The 18,505-nt window shown below is 29.8% G+C and overlaps 1 protein-coding gene across 4 annotated transcripts; it reads right to left on the reverse strand.

The window, feature by feature from the left end:
- Positions 1–10,305: 10,305 nt before the first annotated feature.
- LOC112702983 (GDSL esterase/lipase At1g28580-like) lies at positions 10,306–15,824 on the reverse strand. Of its 4 annotated transcripts, none has more exons than XR_011863915.1 (7): positions 14,732–15,042; positions 14,492–14,640; positions 14,072–14,345; positions 13,736–13,954; positions 13,278–13,376; positions 12,765–12,804; positions 10,306–11,795 (listed from the first exon to the last, which is right to left on the reverse strand). XR_011863915.1 is itself a non-coding variant. In XM_072199407.1 (7 exons), the coding sequence occupies exons 1-7, from the start codon at positions 15,463–15,465 to the stop codon at positions 11,762–11,764; spliced, it is 933 nt and encodes a 310-aa protein (XP_072055508.1). In that variant the 5' UTR covers positions 15,466–15,824; the 3' UTR covers positions 10,306–11,761. The 4 variants fall into 4 exon arrangements, 3 of the variants coding, with proteins under 3 accessions (XP_072055508.1, XP_072055507.1, XP_029143797.2); XM_072199407.1 differs by lacking the exon at positions 13,278–13,376 and adding an exon at positions 15,463–15,824 and having other exon boundaries at positions 14,732–14,945; XM_072199406.1 differs by lacking the exon at positions 13,278–13,376.
- Between the last annotated feature and the right edge of the window lie 2,681 nt (positions 15,825–18,505).

Below are 18,505 nucleotides of genomic sequence, written 5' to 3' on the forward strand. Positions count from 1 at the left end.
GCCAACTGATAAATTATCTAATTTAATTTAAGAGACATATAGATATAAATATTATATATAGAAATATTACCAAGTAACTAATTATTTCTTTTTATAATTTTTTTATAAAAATTATATTTTGTCTAACACCTGTAAACTGAAATGTTCTACATTAATGAAAAATAGTGATGCGACTAATAGACCTTTTTATATGGCAAATGAAATCCTGATATTAGCAAGTAGATCACGTCATGTTTTTTCATTAACGAGCATGTCTCTTATTATACTGGGCATTTTCTGACACATTTTTAATTATTTAAAAGCATTTTTATTGATAACAAAATTTAAATTTTTTTACCAAAGTCAGATAATTCGATTCATGAAATGAAAGAAACATATAGGTATCTATATATGGGACAAATAAAAGAAATAAGGAACTCCCAACGCTCTACTATAGAGGTAACATCATATAATAATCTAATAAGAGAGATAAAAAAGTAAAGTGCTCATCAATTAGGAAGTGCAAATTTGTTGAAACTCTTTCTGCAACTTCAAAGTCGATACCATTATCTCTTCCACACCAGTTGATACATTATCAAAGATGAACCTGTTTCTAGCCTTCCATAAGGACCAGCTCAAAAATCACCAGCATCATTCTCTGAGAGGAGCTATTGGGTTGGGTACGCAAGGCTCCCATTCTCAAGTTCCACTCAACATAGAAATCAGAGTCTTCGGTGCTCCTTCTAGTAACTGGTAAGCCCATTTTTTACCAAATTTTCTATGATTTTGCACAATAGAAAATGCAATGATTGATTGTTTCTGGAAATTGTAGGCATCTTTGGCAGATAGGTTGAATTGATGGGATGCGATGATGAAGCTTTTGCAACACTAGAAGCTTTTCATGGAAACCCCTCCAGAGAAAAATCTTAATCTTCCCTAAGATTTTCAGCTTCCACAGTTCTCGCCACAAATTTTGTTGTCTCATAATCTCTGGGCGAAATTCAATGAGAGGATGAGAGAACCCATAAGTCACACGATACCCAGTACTCAATTCATACAAACCACTTTTATTAAGGGCCCAATAAATTTTATCTTCTCCACCCCTGATTGTTGTTGCTAGCACACACTGACTAGTGTCCTCAGAAAAAATACTTCTAATTAGAATTTGATTCCACTGACCATTAGAAAGTATTAAGTCTTTGACCATCAATAGTGGTTGATTTTATAGATTGGAAGTGTTAGATGAAAAAGCAACATAAGGATGTGGAGGAGTAAGGCAAGGATCACTAAAGATTCGGATACTGGATCCATCACCAACTCGCCAAACCAGCCCCTTTTCAACAACCTTACACCCTTCCAATATGCTACGCCACCCCCACGAAGGTACTGTTTTGATCTCTGCATTCATTATAGAACTGTATTGAAAATATTTACCTTTGAGGAGGCTAGATAGGAGTGATTGTGGTTGAGAGACAACCTTCCAACATTGTTTTGCTAATAGCGCCAAATTTTGAGCCCCTAGGTCAACCTAGTCCACCATCCAATTTCGGTCTTGTCATAGCATCCTAACTAACCCATGCCAGTTTTCGCTCTGTACCTTTTTTACCCCACCAAAATTAGGAGAGTATGTTGTGAATCTCCCTAATTAAAGTGTTAGGAAGACGAAAACATGATCATGAATAAATTGGGATAGCCTCCCCAATAGCTTTGATTAGAACATGCCTACCTGCAGAGGAGAGAAGTTTTCTTTTCCACCCTTGAACTCGCTTCCTCACCTTGTCCTTGATTTCTCTTAAGGTGGCATTTTTTATTTTTGGACTGTAAATGGAAGACCCAAATGTTTATCCTGTGCACCAATATGATCAATTTTCAATTTCTGAGCCAGTAATAATCAAGCAGCAAGAGGAGTATTATTACTAAAGAATAGAGCTAATTTATGCAAATTAACTTTTTGGCCACTGAACCCCTCGTATGACTAAAGAAGATTGAGAATATTTTTACAACTGTTTTTTGACACTTTGCAAAAAAGGATTGAGTTATCCGCAAACAATAAATGATTAACAGTAAGACATCTTCGGTTGATCTGAATATCTTCAATGAGACCGTTTTACTCTGCCTTGTTTAGCAAAAAGGATAATCCTTCTGGATAGAAAAGAAAAAGATATGGAGATAGAGGATCTCCTTGATGGATACCTCTATTTGGTTTCAAAAAATCAAAAGGTTGACCTTCAACAATGACAGAGTAAGAAACTGTAGTCACCACCTCTTGTATCCAACCAATCCACCTAGATTCAAATCTCAACTTCTCTAAAATGAACCAAAGAAAATTCCACTCAACATGATTATAGGCTTTGCTCATATCCAATTTAACAGCCATTTCACTCGATAGACCCCTCTTCTTTATCTTTAGATAGTGCATACATTCATAAGAGACTAGGACATTGTCTAAAATCAATCTACCTTTAATGAACTTTTATAAGGGCTGATCAGCGAAGTCATAAATTTCTGTAGCCGATGAACTAGTACTTTAGAAATAATCTTATACACAATTGAGGAAAGGCTGATGGGTCTAACCTATGTCATATCCTTTGCATCAAGAACCTTTTGAATGAGACAGATTTGTGTATGGTTGAAGCTCTTTAGTAGTTTACCACTGACAAAGAAACTGCGGACAACCTTAAAAATATCCTCCCATACTAAACTCCAGTAAAATTGAAAGAATTTAGCCGTAAATCCATCATCACCAAGGGCGCTCTAGGGGTGAACACTAAATACCGCACATTTTACCTCATCAAAACTGACCGGTCTATTTAATTTTCTGTTCATGGCTGTTGAAAATTTGGTTTCAAAATCTTTGAATGCATGTGCTAGATTAGCTTGGTTAATCAATGTGAAGATATCTTTGAAGTATGTTTCAGCTACTTGTGCAATTTTCTCACGGGTGGTAGCATATATACCATCATTCTTTTCTAGTTTCTAAATTTTATTTCTCCAGATTCTGGATTGGAATGATTGGTGAAAGAAACTTGTATTTCTGTACCCTTCTTTTAGCCACTTTACACGATATTTCTCCTTCCAATAGCTTTCCTCCATAGAGTAAGCATCCTTAAGTTTATTTTCCAAGGCTTCAACCTGTTTTCCTCCTGTAATACCATCCTCTCTGAGCATTTCAAGCTGAGATGTGAGTTTATCAATGTCCTTCTTCGAATTAGATTTGTTCTGCTACTGCCATTGAACAATACGGTCCTCTAATGCTTCAATTTTTGAGCCAAAACAAACATTGCTGAGCTATCCACCCATTCCTTCCAAGTTTTAGTGATAATTACCCGAATTTCTTCTAAACTACACCATCTCTCCTGAAACTTAAACCTCCGATTAGATTTTTCTATGACCAGATTTGTATCAAGGAGGATAGATGCATGATCTGAAGCATTTTCTACGAGTCGAGACAGCGAGTCTGATGGAAAATAATCCATTCACTCACCGTTTGCAAGTGCACGGTCAAGCCGCTCCCTGATTTGGTCCTGCTCTCATCGCCTATTAGTCCAGGTGAACCTTCTCCCAGTCATACCCAAGTCCTTCAGTCCACCACCATCAATAAAATTCACAAATTCAGAAATAGATGAAGCTAATTTTAACCCCCCTCCTTCCTTCTTATCGAGGCTCACTATAGTATTAAAATCACTCATAATTATAACTTTTTCAAAGAAACCTTGTACAAAAGAGAAAATTTCTGTGTATTAGGTAGACCGAATCCCATCCAACCTATTTAAATGTACCCCGAATTAGCTCCCAAGAACAATTCAAAGCATGATCAATTACCTTGGCAGCTATGAAAAACTCTTTTTCAGCAAGAATCTCAATCGTTGTGCCCTCCTTCCATGCTAAAGCCAATCCACCAACTGTACCCATCAGACTAACAATCCTCCAATCCGTAAAATGACAAGATCTCAACTTACTCTCTACCAGGCGAGATTGGTTTTTTGTTTCACATAAAAATATAATCTCAGGAGAGTGGGATTGACACATCCTTTTAAGGTTATGAACTGTCAGGGGTCTTTCCAAATCGTGACAATTCCATGAAAGAACTCTCATGGCAAATTAAAAGGAAGGAATAAAGAAGAGAATAAAGAAAGGATTAAAGAAAAGAATTGACAAAATCAAACATTGACCTAGACAGCACAAGAATTCTGTTTTGAAAAGAACTCTAGCAGAGTAGGTTGAAGAAGTATGTACTCCTCACGTGATAAAACCTAAACAGCGCTCCAAAGGGTATAATAACAGAAGCCCCTCGGTGGTCCACTTTATTCCTAAATTTAAAAATTTTTTGTCAGCACTGAGATAATCCAAATACATTTTTTGCGATTTACCCTAATAATATAAGAAAAATAACAGTGTCAATATATATATTAAAGTATTTGTTTAAGTAGAATTTTTTATTTTTAAAACAAAAAAATTGTATCATAAATAAATTTTGTACTATAATACAAAGGATTTTTTAAATAAATAATTTAATTATTTTATTTACCGAAATATATAGTTTGTAGCGTATTTACTAATTTATATCACATTGATTTATCTTGTTTATAGTGTAAAAGAGATACATTCATAATTATTTCGTTTACACTATAAACAAGATATGTGTATTATTATAAAAAAAATTACAATTAAAATAATATCAAATTTCTTAAAAACCAACTCATTTGAATTAATACTCATAGTTATCAGAACTGAATCAATAATAGATCTGGTTATACAATTGGGTTACTGGTTTAACTGATAGGTCACTGATTTATCCGATTGACCCGGTTATAATTAAATAAAACTATAAAATTATAAAAATAAAATTAAAATTAAATGCATATTTTTAAAAAATATATTAATAACAATCAAATATCAATTCTTAGATATAATTTCTGGTGCAAAAAGAAATAATAAATTAGTCACTGGTACAAAATACTTTCTCAATTTAAATGAACGAGTGAAAATAAAAGATAACACAATTAATATCAATATATCAATATATTTATATATTATGTGTTGTTACTTGTTTTGTATCCATGTCAATCCATACTTAAAGAATATAAAATAAAAATTGATTCATAGTTTATTATATCTTTAGTTTTTGTCACACATATCATAAAGAAACAAGATGGCACAGTGGCAAGGGAGAGGCGTTGTATGTTTGCCAACTTGTCTTCGAACAGTCTATATTTTCGGAGTTGTTGTGGATGAGAGCTCCTATGATGTTTCAGCGGTGCGCGAGTGCATCTTGGACCCGCGCGAGTCTAGCGCGGTCTGAAACATGAACTGGCCTATTTTCAACGGATTTGACCACTGTTAACCGGTTTAATTACAGGCTCGGTCCAATTCACTAATCAAATTGGCCATATCATCAGTTTATCAGTTTTTCGGTCGAATCGGTCGGTCCGATCCGGTTTTAATAACTATGCTCAAAAGAGTACATAGAAAATAGATCGAATTGAATTTATTTAAATTTGAAAGAAAAAAACGTGTAAGTCTTAGTATTGTCTTTGATATAGAAGTGTACGAGACTGAATTATGTCGCAATATCCAGTTTGATTTGAAATAAAAAAAACTAAAATATTTAAAATTATTAAAATGCCCTTATTAATAAAAAATAAAAATCTTAAACCGAGCCATCCTCTCTCTCTTTCTCTCTCTCGTTTTATCATCACTGTCACTGTCGTCTTCACCTTTACCTTCATCTTCACCGTCAAAGTCAAGGAGATCAAGAACGGTAGGTTGGCCATGTTTCTCATGTTTGGATTTTTTGTTCAAGCTATTGTCACTGGAAAGAGCCCATTGAAAAATCTCGTTGACCACCTTTCTAATCCAATCAACAACAATGCCTGAGTTTATGACACCAACTTTGTCCCCGAAAATGAGCGTTATTTCTTAAAGGGAAAAAAAATGAGGAATCAGGTGTGGGGTTAGAATTTGGAATTTTGAGAACGTGAATTAGTATGATGTGAATCGTGTGCCGATTTGGTCTCACAGAATGTTAATTACATATTTTTTTCGTAACTTTCTCATTGTTTCTTCGATCATGATTTGTATTCTCTCTTCTAGTTCAATATTAATGTTTTTAATTTTCATGGAGCTTTGATAAATGATACTAAATGAAAACTGATAAAAAATTACTAAAACATTTTATGAAATTATTGTTGGTATTATTGTTATTGTTGAATCTTGAGTTATAAAATTGTTGTTGTTATCGATACTGTTATTGTTGGTGGTAGAGTGAGAGGTGGAGTGAGATTGTAAGTGAAGGGTAGATTTAAAATACAAAATTTTAAATGATAGTATTTTAGAAATAAAATATTGTTAAAATTTTAGTTTTTATTTTTAAAATTTTTAGTTTTTTATATTTTCACTTTTTGAAAATACTAAAATACTAAATTTTTGGAGACGAAAATTAAAATTTTAGTATCAATGTTAGGACTAATAAACATAATATTGAATTTCAGTCCCGTCTCAATTCTAATATCTCAAAACAAATGCACTGTTACATTTATTTTTGGAGATAAGACACAAAAATAAATGTTTAGAAAGTGTTTAAAATTCAAAATATATACACTAAACACATTATTTTCAGAATAATTTTCCTTATTTTTGTACCCACTCTAAAAGATAACAATGGACGACACAAAAATTTAAAAAGGTGAAACGAATTTTTTTATAATTTTTTTTTATCTATAGATATTTTTTTTATTATTCTATATTACTCTAATATCTTTTGTTGTCCATAGATAATACGTGTTCAGGTTCTATGACAAGAGAATATAAGAATAGAAAGTTACGTGTGTTTTGGTCTCAGGATTAGAAGAAACGCAATTATCTTTCTCGCTTTTTTTTTTGTTTTATCTATCTATCTTCTTTTAATATAATAAATGTTTATCCCTGTTACATACTCTACCATTCCATTACCGCGTTTCTTCTCATCATGGAACCTAAATATGTACACTTTTTTATAAATTTAAATCAATCTAATTTAATTTATTTTTTTAATATATTTTTTTTAAGTACTAATTTAAATGAATTAATTTTTAAAAAAATAATGTACTGATTTTAAATAGACAAATTTAAATCATTAATTTTAAATACGTGTAACGATTTTAAGATATAGTATTTAAAAATTGAATTAATTTAAAAAATAAAAATTAAATTGATATTATTTTAATAGTGTATTTTTTGTAAATTTTATATATTTTATTTATAATGTAAACGAGATACATTCATAATTATTTTGTTTACATTGTAAATAAAATAAATCAATGTGATGTAAATTGATAAATACGCTATAAATTATATATTTCAAAAAATAAAATAATTAAATTATTTATTTTTAAAAAATTCGATAATAAAATCATAATAGTACAATAAGGACTAATTTTATCAATTTATACTTATATACATACGGAAACATTATAATTTGCCTAACTAGAATCTTTATTTGTAAAGTATAAACAAAGTCAAATTTTTTATTTGATTTTAATAAATGAGTTAAATTTAAATTAATAATTCACAAGCAAATATAAAAGTGATATATTTATTAACATTCAAACAAAGCTTGACTCCTAAATTTTACTTCATTCAAAATATTTTTTATCGTGGAATAAAATTCTACGATTATTTATATAAGCTAAATAAAATAAAATTATAAAGAAATAAAATAAGTCTAAGTATTTTTATAATAATTTATTTTAATATCGTTGAATATTAATTTACTTTATAACTTACAGTTTCATTTCAAAAATAAAAAACCCTATAAAATATGATGTATAAATTATTTGATCTATAATATAAAGTATATAAGAACTGAATAATATAATTAACAGAATCCTAAAAGGTTCATTATGTGAGTAAGAAAATAGAAAAGATTTAAGAGAGACTTTGAAAACTGAATAATAAAACAAAATTGTATATTATTGCTATAAGTTTTTAGGTAACACTATAAATTAAGGTATAACTGATATGTATAACTGCATTTCACACAGCATAGTTAGTAAGATATATTTTTAAATTCTTGAATGTCAATTAACTTAATTAATAGATTCTAATAAATCTTAACAGTCTAACTAACTCTGTCTTTTAACAATAATAACAAATAAATAGTAAAGCAATTTTTTCGTTGAAAATAGTTTAATAAAAGTAAATTTATTATAAATTAAGAGATAATACTAATAAAAGAGTACAGTATCGTTTTTGTCCCCAATGTTTGGGTTAAGTCTCAAAGTTGTCCTTAACGTTTTAATCGTCCTATTTAAGTCCCTAACGTTTCAAAACTGACTCAATATTGTCCTGCCGTTAGGGATCCATTAACAGAATTGACGGTGGGACAAAATTGAGACAATTTTGAAACATTAGGGACTTAAATAGGACAAAAACGTTGGAGACAAAAATGATACATAAAAATAAATTTTAATTTTATCTTTCAATAATATCAATTTTTTACTATACATAGTATTCAATTATTTTTTAATCACATCTAAATAAATTACACTTAATCATATTACTTTCATTTTAAATAAATTAATTTTTTTATAATTTTACTTTTAAAGATTTTTAGTTATCATGAAATATTTGTAGAATGACTAGGATATAAACTTGCAAAATATATATATATATATATATATATATATATATATATATATATATATATTATTCCTTTTGTCTCTGATGTATCAAAATTCTTTAAAATTATAGAAAAATAAATTTATTTAAAATGAAAGTAATGTGATTAAGTGTAATTTATTTAGATGTAATTAAAAAATAATTGAATAATATGTACAATAAAAAATTAATATTATTGAAAGATAAAATTAAATTAAAATTTATGTTTATGTATCGTTTTTGTCTCTAATGTTTTCGTCCTATTTAAATCCATAACGTTTCAAAATCGTCTTAATTTTGTCCTGCCGTCAATTCTATTAACGGATCCCTAACGGTGGGACAATATTGAGTCAATTTTGAAACGTTAAGGATTTAAATAGGACGATTAAAACGTTAGGGACAACTTTGGAACTTACCCCAAACGTTGCGGACAAAAACGATACTTTACTCTAAAAGTTATTGGATGAGGAGAGATAATAGAAAAAATAAATTTATAAAATTACTATTTAAAGAAATTAATCTAATGTGATAATACATGAGATGTCATTTTTTAATTGTAAAAAAACGTGTATTAATTTTATATAAATAAAATAGAAAAATAGATTAGCAGTGATGAATCGGTGCTTAACTGAAAGGGAAATGATTGACATGGTCTAAGCTAATTTTATCTTTCTTGGATTAATAACTCATTCATTAGAAATTAGGATGTATAATTAGAAGAGGAAGAGAAAACTCACTATTTTTTTGGGGCACGGTGTGGGCCAAAGGGCCCGACCCATACCAACAAAGTGAACAAACACAAAAACTCAACCGGATCCCCATGAATTCAACCCAACTTATGAATTCAACCCAACTTCAGAAAAACAAGCATCCCCTTCCTAATTACTACCTAAAGCTACTGCGCTACATTACCTAATCATGAAACTCACTTTTGCGCCTAAATTAATAGGTGGGTTAATAGTAAAATTAGTTTTTGAAAAATAAGATATTTTTTAAATTTGTCTTTTTAAAATTTTTTTTTAATTAAATTGGTCTTTTATAGACAAATTTTTTATATCTTTTTTTTAATTATTCCAATCACAATTTTTTGTCAACTATTGATGATTTGAAATGTTAACTGATAGTATATATGATACATAACATATTCAATTAGACGTTGATTAAATATGTTTACGAAAATATATCAATTTAGTCACTAGATCATATTAGAAGTATGATTTTTGTAATTGGAGAAAATGACTAAATTAATAAATTTTCATAAACATATTTGGTTAATATCCAATTAGACATATCAGATATTATATATGTTATCAATTAACGTTTTATAACATCAATCTTTGAAGAAAATTGTTAATGGAGTGACTAGAGAATAAATATGATCAATTCGCAATTTTTGAAAGACCAATTTGATTGAAAAAAATCTTTCAAGAATGAATTTAAATAATATCTTATCTTTTAGAGACTAATTGCTGTATTTTCCCGTATCATGTATGAGATAATACATAAAATTATATAAAAAATTAAATAAAAAATAATAATTATTATTATAAATATTTTATAAAGTTATAATTAAAATTAAACACTCAGGATTTTTAGTATTAAAATATTAAAAATAATTACTATTTGTCTTAATCAATTTGAGTTTGGTAAGTGATCATCTTACTCGTCCGCTTAAATAACTATTAGGAGTTAAAATCTTGCCTTGTGTCTGTAGCAATCCATTAGCTAGCAATAAACCCTTAATAAATAGAGCATTAATACATGGTTAGACTTGCCAGGAGTATCCGAATACGCAGGTACCCGACCTGTCCATACCCAATTCGGGAGGGTAATAACTTGACTCGAGTTGAGGCAAATTTTGCTCGGGCATGGTCAGGTTTAGGGTGTATCCGCCCCAAATATATACATATAAATACATTTTAAGAATTAGGATTTGTCCCACATCACAAATTTAGTGATTCACAACTTTAGTCTATACTCTATAGCCATGCAAGAAAAACCCAGTCATCCTCACCCAGAGTATTTTTCTTCTCGGCTTCTTCACAAAAAACCTCATAGCTCTCATCATCATGGTTGCTGAGCCCATCGCCGCCTACCCCTTCACAGCTCCCAATTACCATCGCTGTTGAGCCCGTCGCCACCTCTCCCTCTCTCTCTCTCTCTCTCTCTCTCTCTCTCTCTCTCTCTCTCTCTCTCTCTCTCTCTCTCTCTCTCTCTCTCTCTCTCTCTCTCTCTCTCTCTCTCTCTCTCTCTCTCTCTCTCTCTCTCTCTCTCTCTCTCTCTCTCTCTCTCTCTCTCTCTCTCTCTCTCTCTCCCTCCTTCATTGTGAGTCTGTTAAGTTCTTTTCTTCTTCTTTCACAGACTTATCACTTAATCGTCGTCGCTATGAGCCTGGACGTTGCCATTGCAGTTTCATCTAAGTCTTATCACCGAATAAAATAGAATTTTTATTCAAGTTGGACCAGTTGAAAATAGATTCATACATGAGATCATTTTTGCATGTAATTTCTGAATTTTCTCATCCAAATTTAATCTATGTGGTTAAGTATTTTAGTATGGCGATCATCATAGTTTCGTTGCGACACTAATGTGATAAAAGCTGCGGTAATTTCATAACTAATATATGAGACAAACCAGATTATTAAAGTAATCAGGGAAATAACATTCAGATGTGCGCATAAAATTTATAAGATGTGATTATCTCAGAAAAAATATATATGTATAGCTCAAGTGGATGATTGTTAGGAAATTATTATTTCTTAATATATTTATGGGCAATGCATATATTAATTATAATCGCAAACTAAGTAATTTCACATGAAATGACTTATATAACAGTGATCTCATTTATTGTCATAAATGTGAAATTAAATAAGTCATTATTACTTTTAATTTAGATAAATGTTAAACCATAGATACTATTTTATTTGAGTTTAGGATTTAATGAGTGTCACACTCAAATATAAATAATGACTTCATGATTTTGGTATCTAATATATCAAACTTGCCTCCGTAGCTCTTTTCCCACAGTAAAATTGTGATTCAGCTCTATTAGAAATAAAGAAGGTTTTAGTTGACGAAGATCAAAGAACCACAAGAGCCAATCTCTCTAATATCAATCATGCTCTCGAATGAATGGACGCTTTCACGTTCTCAGATGATTTTGAGGTTGAGAAATTCTAAAATTTTCAGATAAAATAGAATTTTTATTCAATCAAATGATGATAAATAATTTTATTGAATTAAATTATATTAATGTGATTATTGGATGATAAGAATGCTAAATAAATAAATAAATAAATAATATTTTAAGAGTATAGAAATATTAAATTGTCATTTCAATTTATTTTTTTAATCAACAACAACAAAGATCTTGAATTAATTAAATATTTATAAAAAATTATATACCTAAAATTATTTTATTTTTTCAAAAATCTTTTAAACATACAATGATTCAATAAGATGTTGACTATTAAGAATTGAATATAAAATTTTTAAATTCGTATTTTCAATAAAAAAATATAATTAGTTCTATCCATCCTAAATAATTCTATATTCATTTTTACTTATCCATCTAAATAATTCTAACATTGATAGAATATTATTTTTAGATGCAAAAAATTTAAATTATATTTATTTTATTTCAAAAATTAATATTCATATTTAACTTATATTTAACTTAGAATTTCAATAATATGGAAAAAAATATTATATTTTTAGTTAAAAAAGTAAAATATCTATAAATATATTTTTGTGCTTTAGCTTTAGATTTTTCAAAAAAAAAATTGGCAAGTTAATGGAATCAAATCATATTTTTATAACATATATAAGAATGTATATTGTATATAAATAAAAAATATTAGGTGTAATAAGAACAAATACATAAATTAAAGTAACATTTAGATAAATAAAAACCAATAAAATATTAAAAAAAATATAAATAGAAGAGAAACAAAATTATTAGACGAAAGAAAAATAATTTAATAAATTTTATGTGTATATAAAAGAGGAATAAAAAAAAATATATAATACTTTATTTTATTTAGCAAGATTTATAGAAATAAACACATAAAATAAGAGAATAAAAATTTTTTAAAAACACTATACCAGATTACCAGTTTATAAATCTGGGTATAGTATTATGGTACCTGATTCCAGTTTCTTGTTTCACTATACCATCCAAAAACACTGCAAATTAAAAAACACACACACCATTTATATTAGGAAAAAGAAACTCATTACTTGTTCCATCACGTTACTAAATTAAAAAGCTTTCACAATAATATTAATATTTTAAATTATTTTATGGTTTAATTACTTTATTAGTATCTATAGTTTGATCGAATTTACAATCAGGTTTCTATATATATTTTTAATTAAATTTTTTTACTATTTTTAATTTAATAATTAAATTTTTTCTATGTCAAAAATATTAAAATTGACAAATTTCTTTTAAAAAATATATGATAAAAAATCTAATAAATTATTTAATTATATATATTTTTAATTTACAAAAAATATTCTATTAAAAATAAAAATATAAAATTAATATAAAAATCTATTTATAAAAATATAAAAATTTAATTATAAATTTGATAAAATTATAAAGGCTTACAGACTAATTAAATTAATATAGAATAAGATAATATTTCTAAACCTACCTATTGAATGTACAACGACTAGTGAGATGAAACATTATCAAAATTGCATCTGTATCATTGAAAGCCATGGGAATTTGATCCAAGGATTTTTTTTATCACCTATCAACAATAACATACATGTCACAATTAACTTGTCATCAACAACAATTATCCATAAATATATTATTTTTTTCATTCTATTTTTTAGAATACTAATAAGTTAACGCATAGTCATGTATTCTTCCTTCATTTAGAAGTATTAGATAATACAAATTTGTTTATAAATCTTGTTACAAAATTAACCTAACATATTTCTTAATGAACTCATCACAACAAAGAACAAACCAAGAAAAGAAAATTGAAATAGAAATTAAAAATGCAAAGTGTAGCATAACACAAACAGAGAGAAACAGAGAGAAACAGAGGAATGGAATTGAAGAAGTTGAATTAAAGAATAAGCAAAGTATATATATATGTACCTGAAACATCCCATATACTAAAAGAAATACGAGCTCCTTGAACAAACAATTTTTGTCCATTATATGCTGCTTCAGTTAAGTGTACACCATCCCAAGTTATGAACTGGGATGGATCATTACAACTAACCAACCCCGGTTCACCACAGTGCTTCGCCGGTGGATTGTGATAGTTTGCATTCGCTAGTGGACAGCAAGAATCTAGAATCGATTTTGTGAATCCTGATAGCACAAACAAACCACAACTTATGAGGAATAATAGAATCATATGTGATATGTGATTGTTCAAAGACGATATATCATTCAAGAAAGTATGCAGAAAAAAGAAGAGTTAAGTACCAAATTGTGTTGGAGATTGATATAATTGCAAGGAAGCATGGTAATAATCTGCATAGATGATATTAACACCGAGGTGAAGCTGTCGAAGCCGATTTAATTCAGCAAGAAGTTGGTTGTTATAGTAGTCAGCAAAATTGTTATAGGACTTTAAACATCCAGCTTCATCATAATCCTCCACATCAGTACTGGGGTGACTTCTCAAATAGACAAAGCTGCATCCGAGAGCGAAGTTTCCGGGAACCACGAGAGTTTGAGCCCCCAAATCAATCAATTTCTGACCAAGGTTCAGTTATATATGGATTATGATTCAAAATAATTCTTAAATGCTGGCTTTATAAGATACTCTCAGATTTTATATAATTATCTTAAATGCTTGCTTCACAAGATATTCAAATATATTAATGCTTCCAAAACTCTTACATTGATGGCCCAAGAGATTTTATTAATCACAAGTGGTACATATGTCGTGGCTTCTTCTATAGGCCTGCCTAGATAGAAAAGATAGTTGAAATCATTGCCACCAATCTCACCCACAAGAAACAAAGAGCTCCCAAAAACTTGTTTACACCCTGCAAAATTAGAAGACTATCCCATAAGTTTCAATTGGAGCATTATTGCAGCTTGCCTGTGCCCAATTGAAAAGAACAACTGGAAGATTACCTGAAGAAGAGTTACAGATAGAAGGAAGCAAGTCCATGAACCAATCAAACTGGACCCCCAGAGAATAGTTGGTGGGAACAAGAACGTCATAGAGACCCTTCTCCACCAAGAAGCTAATATCCAAAGCAGTGGCACCTCCAACTGCAAAGTTCACTCCCTCCAATGAGTTCCAATCTTTTATCTTCCCTTTCTTAATAATTTTAGTAGGATTAACCTGTTGACATTTTGATATTATTAAAACTAAACAAAGCTTAAACAGCAAAAGCATTATTGGATTGGAATAGTGAAGAGAGCAAAGCACACAAATGACACACGGGTTTGTAATACACTAATAAGTGAGTGCCAAATGCCAATAAGTTGATATAATTATTTTAAAGCTAACTGGCACTGCGGTTGAATATTTTAAAGCTGAAACCATAACCAAAAGACAAAAGATGAGTTGAAAACATGATGGGTTGATCATTAATGATTAAAGAACTCAATCAATAAAAGAAAGAACGTAGAAAACTAGCAGTTAAATTACAAACAAAAGAATATGATTAACTAAAGCAATATAAAAGACTCCAACATTAAAACCAATATTCTTAACATATTACAAGCCCAGAATAGAAGAATAATGTATTACATCAATTTCTTAAACCTGCAAAATTCAGACCAACAATTGATAACTAAAAAAAGTTTTGAATAGGAAACAAAAAGACGCACGATTTAAGGCAATAAATAGCTCTTACCATTCAAAAGACAAGTTTTCTCCCCGGTATCTTTGTACTGACGGAGACATGGTTTAGACGAAAAAAATAAGGCAAGACAAGCACTAAAGGGATTGCAACAGAGTGACTGCCACACACAGAATCAGCTTCCAACCAAGCAATTGTGGCAACCTACAAGGGTTTTGAAAAATGGATCCCCTAATTAAAGAAGTCAATCAAGCATCTTGAGAGCCAAGAACAAAACATACAAGTCTAGAAACTAAAAATTTTAACTGTTAATGAACAAGCTCTATGGAAAAAGAGAATGGTAAGAATGCTTAAATCTGTAGACAAATTACAAATATCAATATTATATAGAGTCTACAGTGCTGATTTTTTTCTCGAGAATATTTTGAACAAAATCAAGGAAACTTGTTCCATGACTTCAGTGCTATGTATTTGTGTATATATATAAATCATATGCATAAATTTGACAACATTCTGCATAATCAAAATAGGAGTCCCATAAGTTACATAAAATCACAAAAAGTTAACTCCAAATAGTAAAAGGCATTAACATCAACCAATCAGAACCAAACCGGCCGATGTACCATCCTACATACAGAACGTTCCAGATCAGAAAAAACCTGCATAAAATCAGACCTTTGCCATAAGATGAGTATATTTCATCATTAAATAAACAAAGTTAACGCAAAACAAAATTGTCCATAAAGAAAAAAAAAAAAAGAAAAAAGAGTTAAAATATCCAAAGTGATAAAAAATATTATTTTTACAATTTTAATATAAGACTATAAAATAATAAACTTCTAACTAAATTAAATTATATTTATTATTATTAGAAAGGGTAAGAGAGACCAGTAGAAAAAAGGTTTGTGTGTATTCAAGTTGTGTAGAATGATACAATATAGAAGAGTATTTATAGGTGCTAAGAGAATCAAAATAATAAAGACGTAATATCCTATAATAAATATTCAGATATATTAAATAATACTAATTGATCTAATTGATCTTAATTATACTCTAACATCCCCCTCAAACTCAAGTGACAATTTGAGTTTGAAACTTATTTGAAACAACTAAATAAAAATGCATAAACTGATAGAACAGGTACATACGGAACTGCTTGTAGAAAGTGCAGACATAACTGCCAGAATGAAGCACAAACAGAATTGGCACAAGGAAGCGCAGACGGAACTACCACAAGAAAACGTAGAGGGAATTGCTGGAAGGAAGCGGAGACAAAACTGCTGGAAGGGAGCGCAGACGGAACTGCTGGAAGGAAACGTATACAGAACTGCCGGAAGGGAACGCAGATGGAACTGCTACAAGAGTGGCCAACTGCCGAAAAACTGCTAAAAAGATGGCGAACTACTGGAAAACCGCTGAAAAGTGACAAAGTGCAAAGAGACGATAAACTATCGAAAGGTGACGAAAAACATGTAGTTTCTCTATGAGAATAAGTAAGTAATGGATAAGCTAATTGGTAACATAAGAAAAGCATCAAAGCATTGACAAAAGAGAAAGAAAAAAAATAGCACAGAAGAAAGGTACGATGATTTCACCAGGAGAAAATCAGCTTACCATCCTCAAGGAGTATACCATGACTCTGATACCATGTTAAAAAGGGGAGAGGGAGCAATAGAAAAAAGGTTTGTGAATATTCAAGTTGTATAGAATGATATAATATAGAAGGATATCTATAGGTGATAAGAGAATCGAAATAATAAGGACGTAATATCCTATAATAAATATTTAGATATGTTGAATAATGCAAATTGATCTAATTGATAATAATTGTACTCAAACAATTATATTCAATTAATTGATATACATAATATTAAATTGTGTGATACTTAAATATCTAATCAAATCAATTGGTTGATATAATTAATCCATCGTAATAAATTATAGTTAATGAGTTAAAAGAAATAAATCAAGAAACACTCTCAAAAGTATGACATGTCAACTTTATCATTAAATGCAAAAACCCAATTTTTATATAATAGAATAGATAGAATAGATTTGACTACTAATCCTTCAAAAGGTAGTATACTTGATTCTTAGAATTTGAGAAAGAAACAGTACACATATCGGGATATTTTGATTCTCTAATCCATTTTGAATCCATAGTTGATGCTTCCCTGTGTATTTGAGATTTGGTTAGTTCTCAACTCCGCCATTGAAGAACGAAAAAAATAACTCCGATAGCTTTGGCCGCCGCATAAGGCTGACTTTGCCACCTCTCAACGTCAGTTCCTAATCCTCTCTTGCAGCTTTCCAGCAAGACTCTAAGAGCAATGAAGAAGAACTTTTTGATCCGTTCCGTTCATAACATTTTTGCCTTTGATCTGTTTGAAGCACATTGTCACGGTAAATTTTAAAAGGTTAAATTTAACAGTGTTTGTAGAGTTTTCTAGAGTTTTGAGAATGTTCTAGATGGTTCTAGAACGTTCTACAATGTCCTAGAAGGTTCTGGAATACCCTAGAAGGTTCTAGAAGACTCTAGAAGATCATAGAATATTCTAGAAGAGTGTGGATGTATATAGAAGTATGAAGAGTAGTATAGAACAATCTAGAAGTATTTAGAAAGTAGTGGTAGGATAGATATTTGTAAAGAAGGTTCTAGATGATTAATCTAGACTGTTGATTAGATTTAATCTTAACCATCCATTGAGGAGGTGGATGGCTATAAATAGGAGGTGAGAGTTAGTGTGAGTCATGGGTGAATCATTTGTAACAAACACTTAAGCAATAAAGTGTTCTTCCACCAAAGCTTCATTTCTCTTGTGTTCTCTTGTATTTTTAGCTTTCTTGCTAAGTATTGAAGGTTAGGCTGACTTGGTCTTAGCTCAAAAGGTTGAGTAAGTCCAAGTGCCGGCACGCGCCGTTGCCGGGGAATTGCAAACGTGTGCCTTATTATTGGTTATTGTAAATATTTGCTTTTTGCTTTTTGTTAGTTTTAGGACTTAGTTGCTTATTCTTACTAGTTTTTGTTTTTATTTTTCTACTAAGAATTCTTACCCCTTTGGCTATGAGTTTAGTTCAAATTATGTTGTAGGGAATG

The sequence above is a fragment of the Arachis hypogaea genome, chromosome 7 (genome assembly GCF_003086295.3).
Source record: "Arachis hypogaea cultivar Tifrunner chromosome 7, arahy.Tifrunner.gnm2.J5K5, whole genome shotgun sequence".
Taxonomy (NCBI): domain Eukaryota; kingdom Viridiplantae; phylum Streptophyta; class Magnoliopsida; order Fabales; family Fabaceae; genus Arachis; species Arachis hypogaea.

Coding starts and splice junctions, on each gene's coding strand:
- LOC112702983 (XM_072199406.1), bottom strand. CDS start 14,999: ATGCTTTTGCTGTTTAAGCTTTGTTTAGTTTTAATAATATCAAAATGT. Junction 14,346..14,491: donor AAATCTCTTGGGCCATCAAT/GTAAGAGTTTTG, acceptor AACCTTGGTCAG/AAATTGATTGATTTGGGGGC. Junction 13,955..14,071: donor TCAATCTCCAACACAATTTG/GTACTTAACTCT, acceptor TTGTGCTATCAG/GATTCACAAAATCGATTCTA.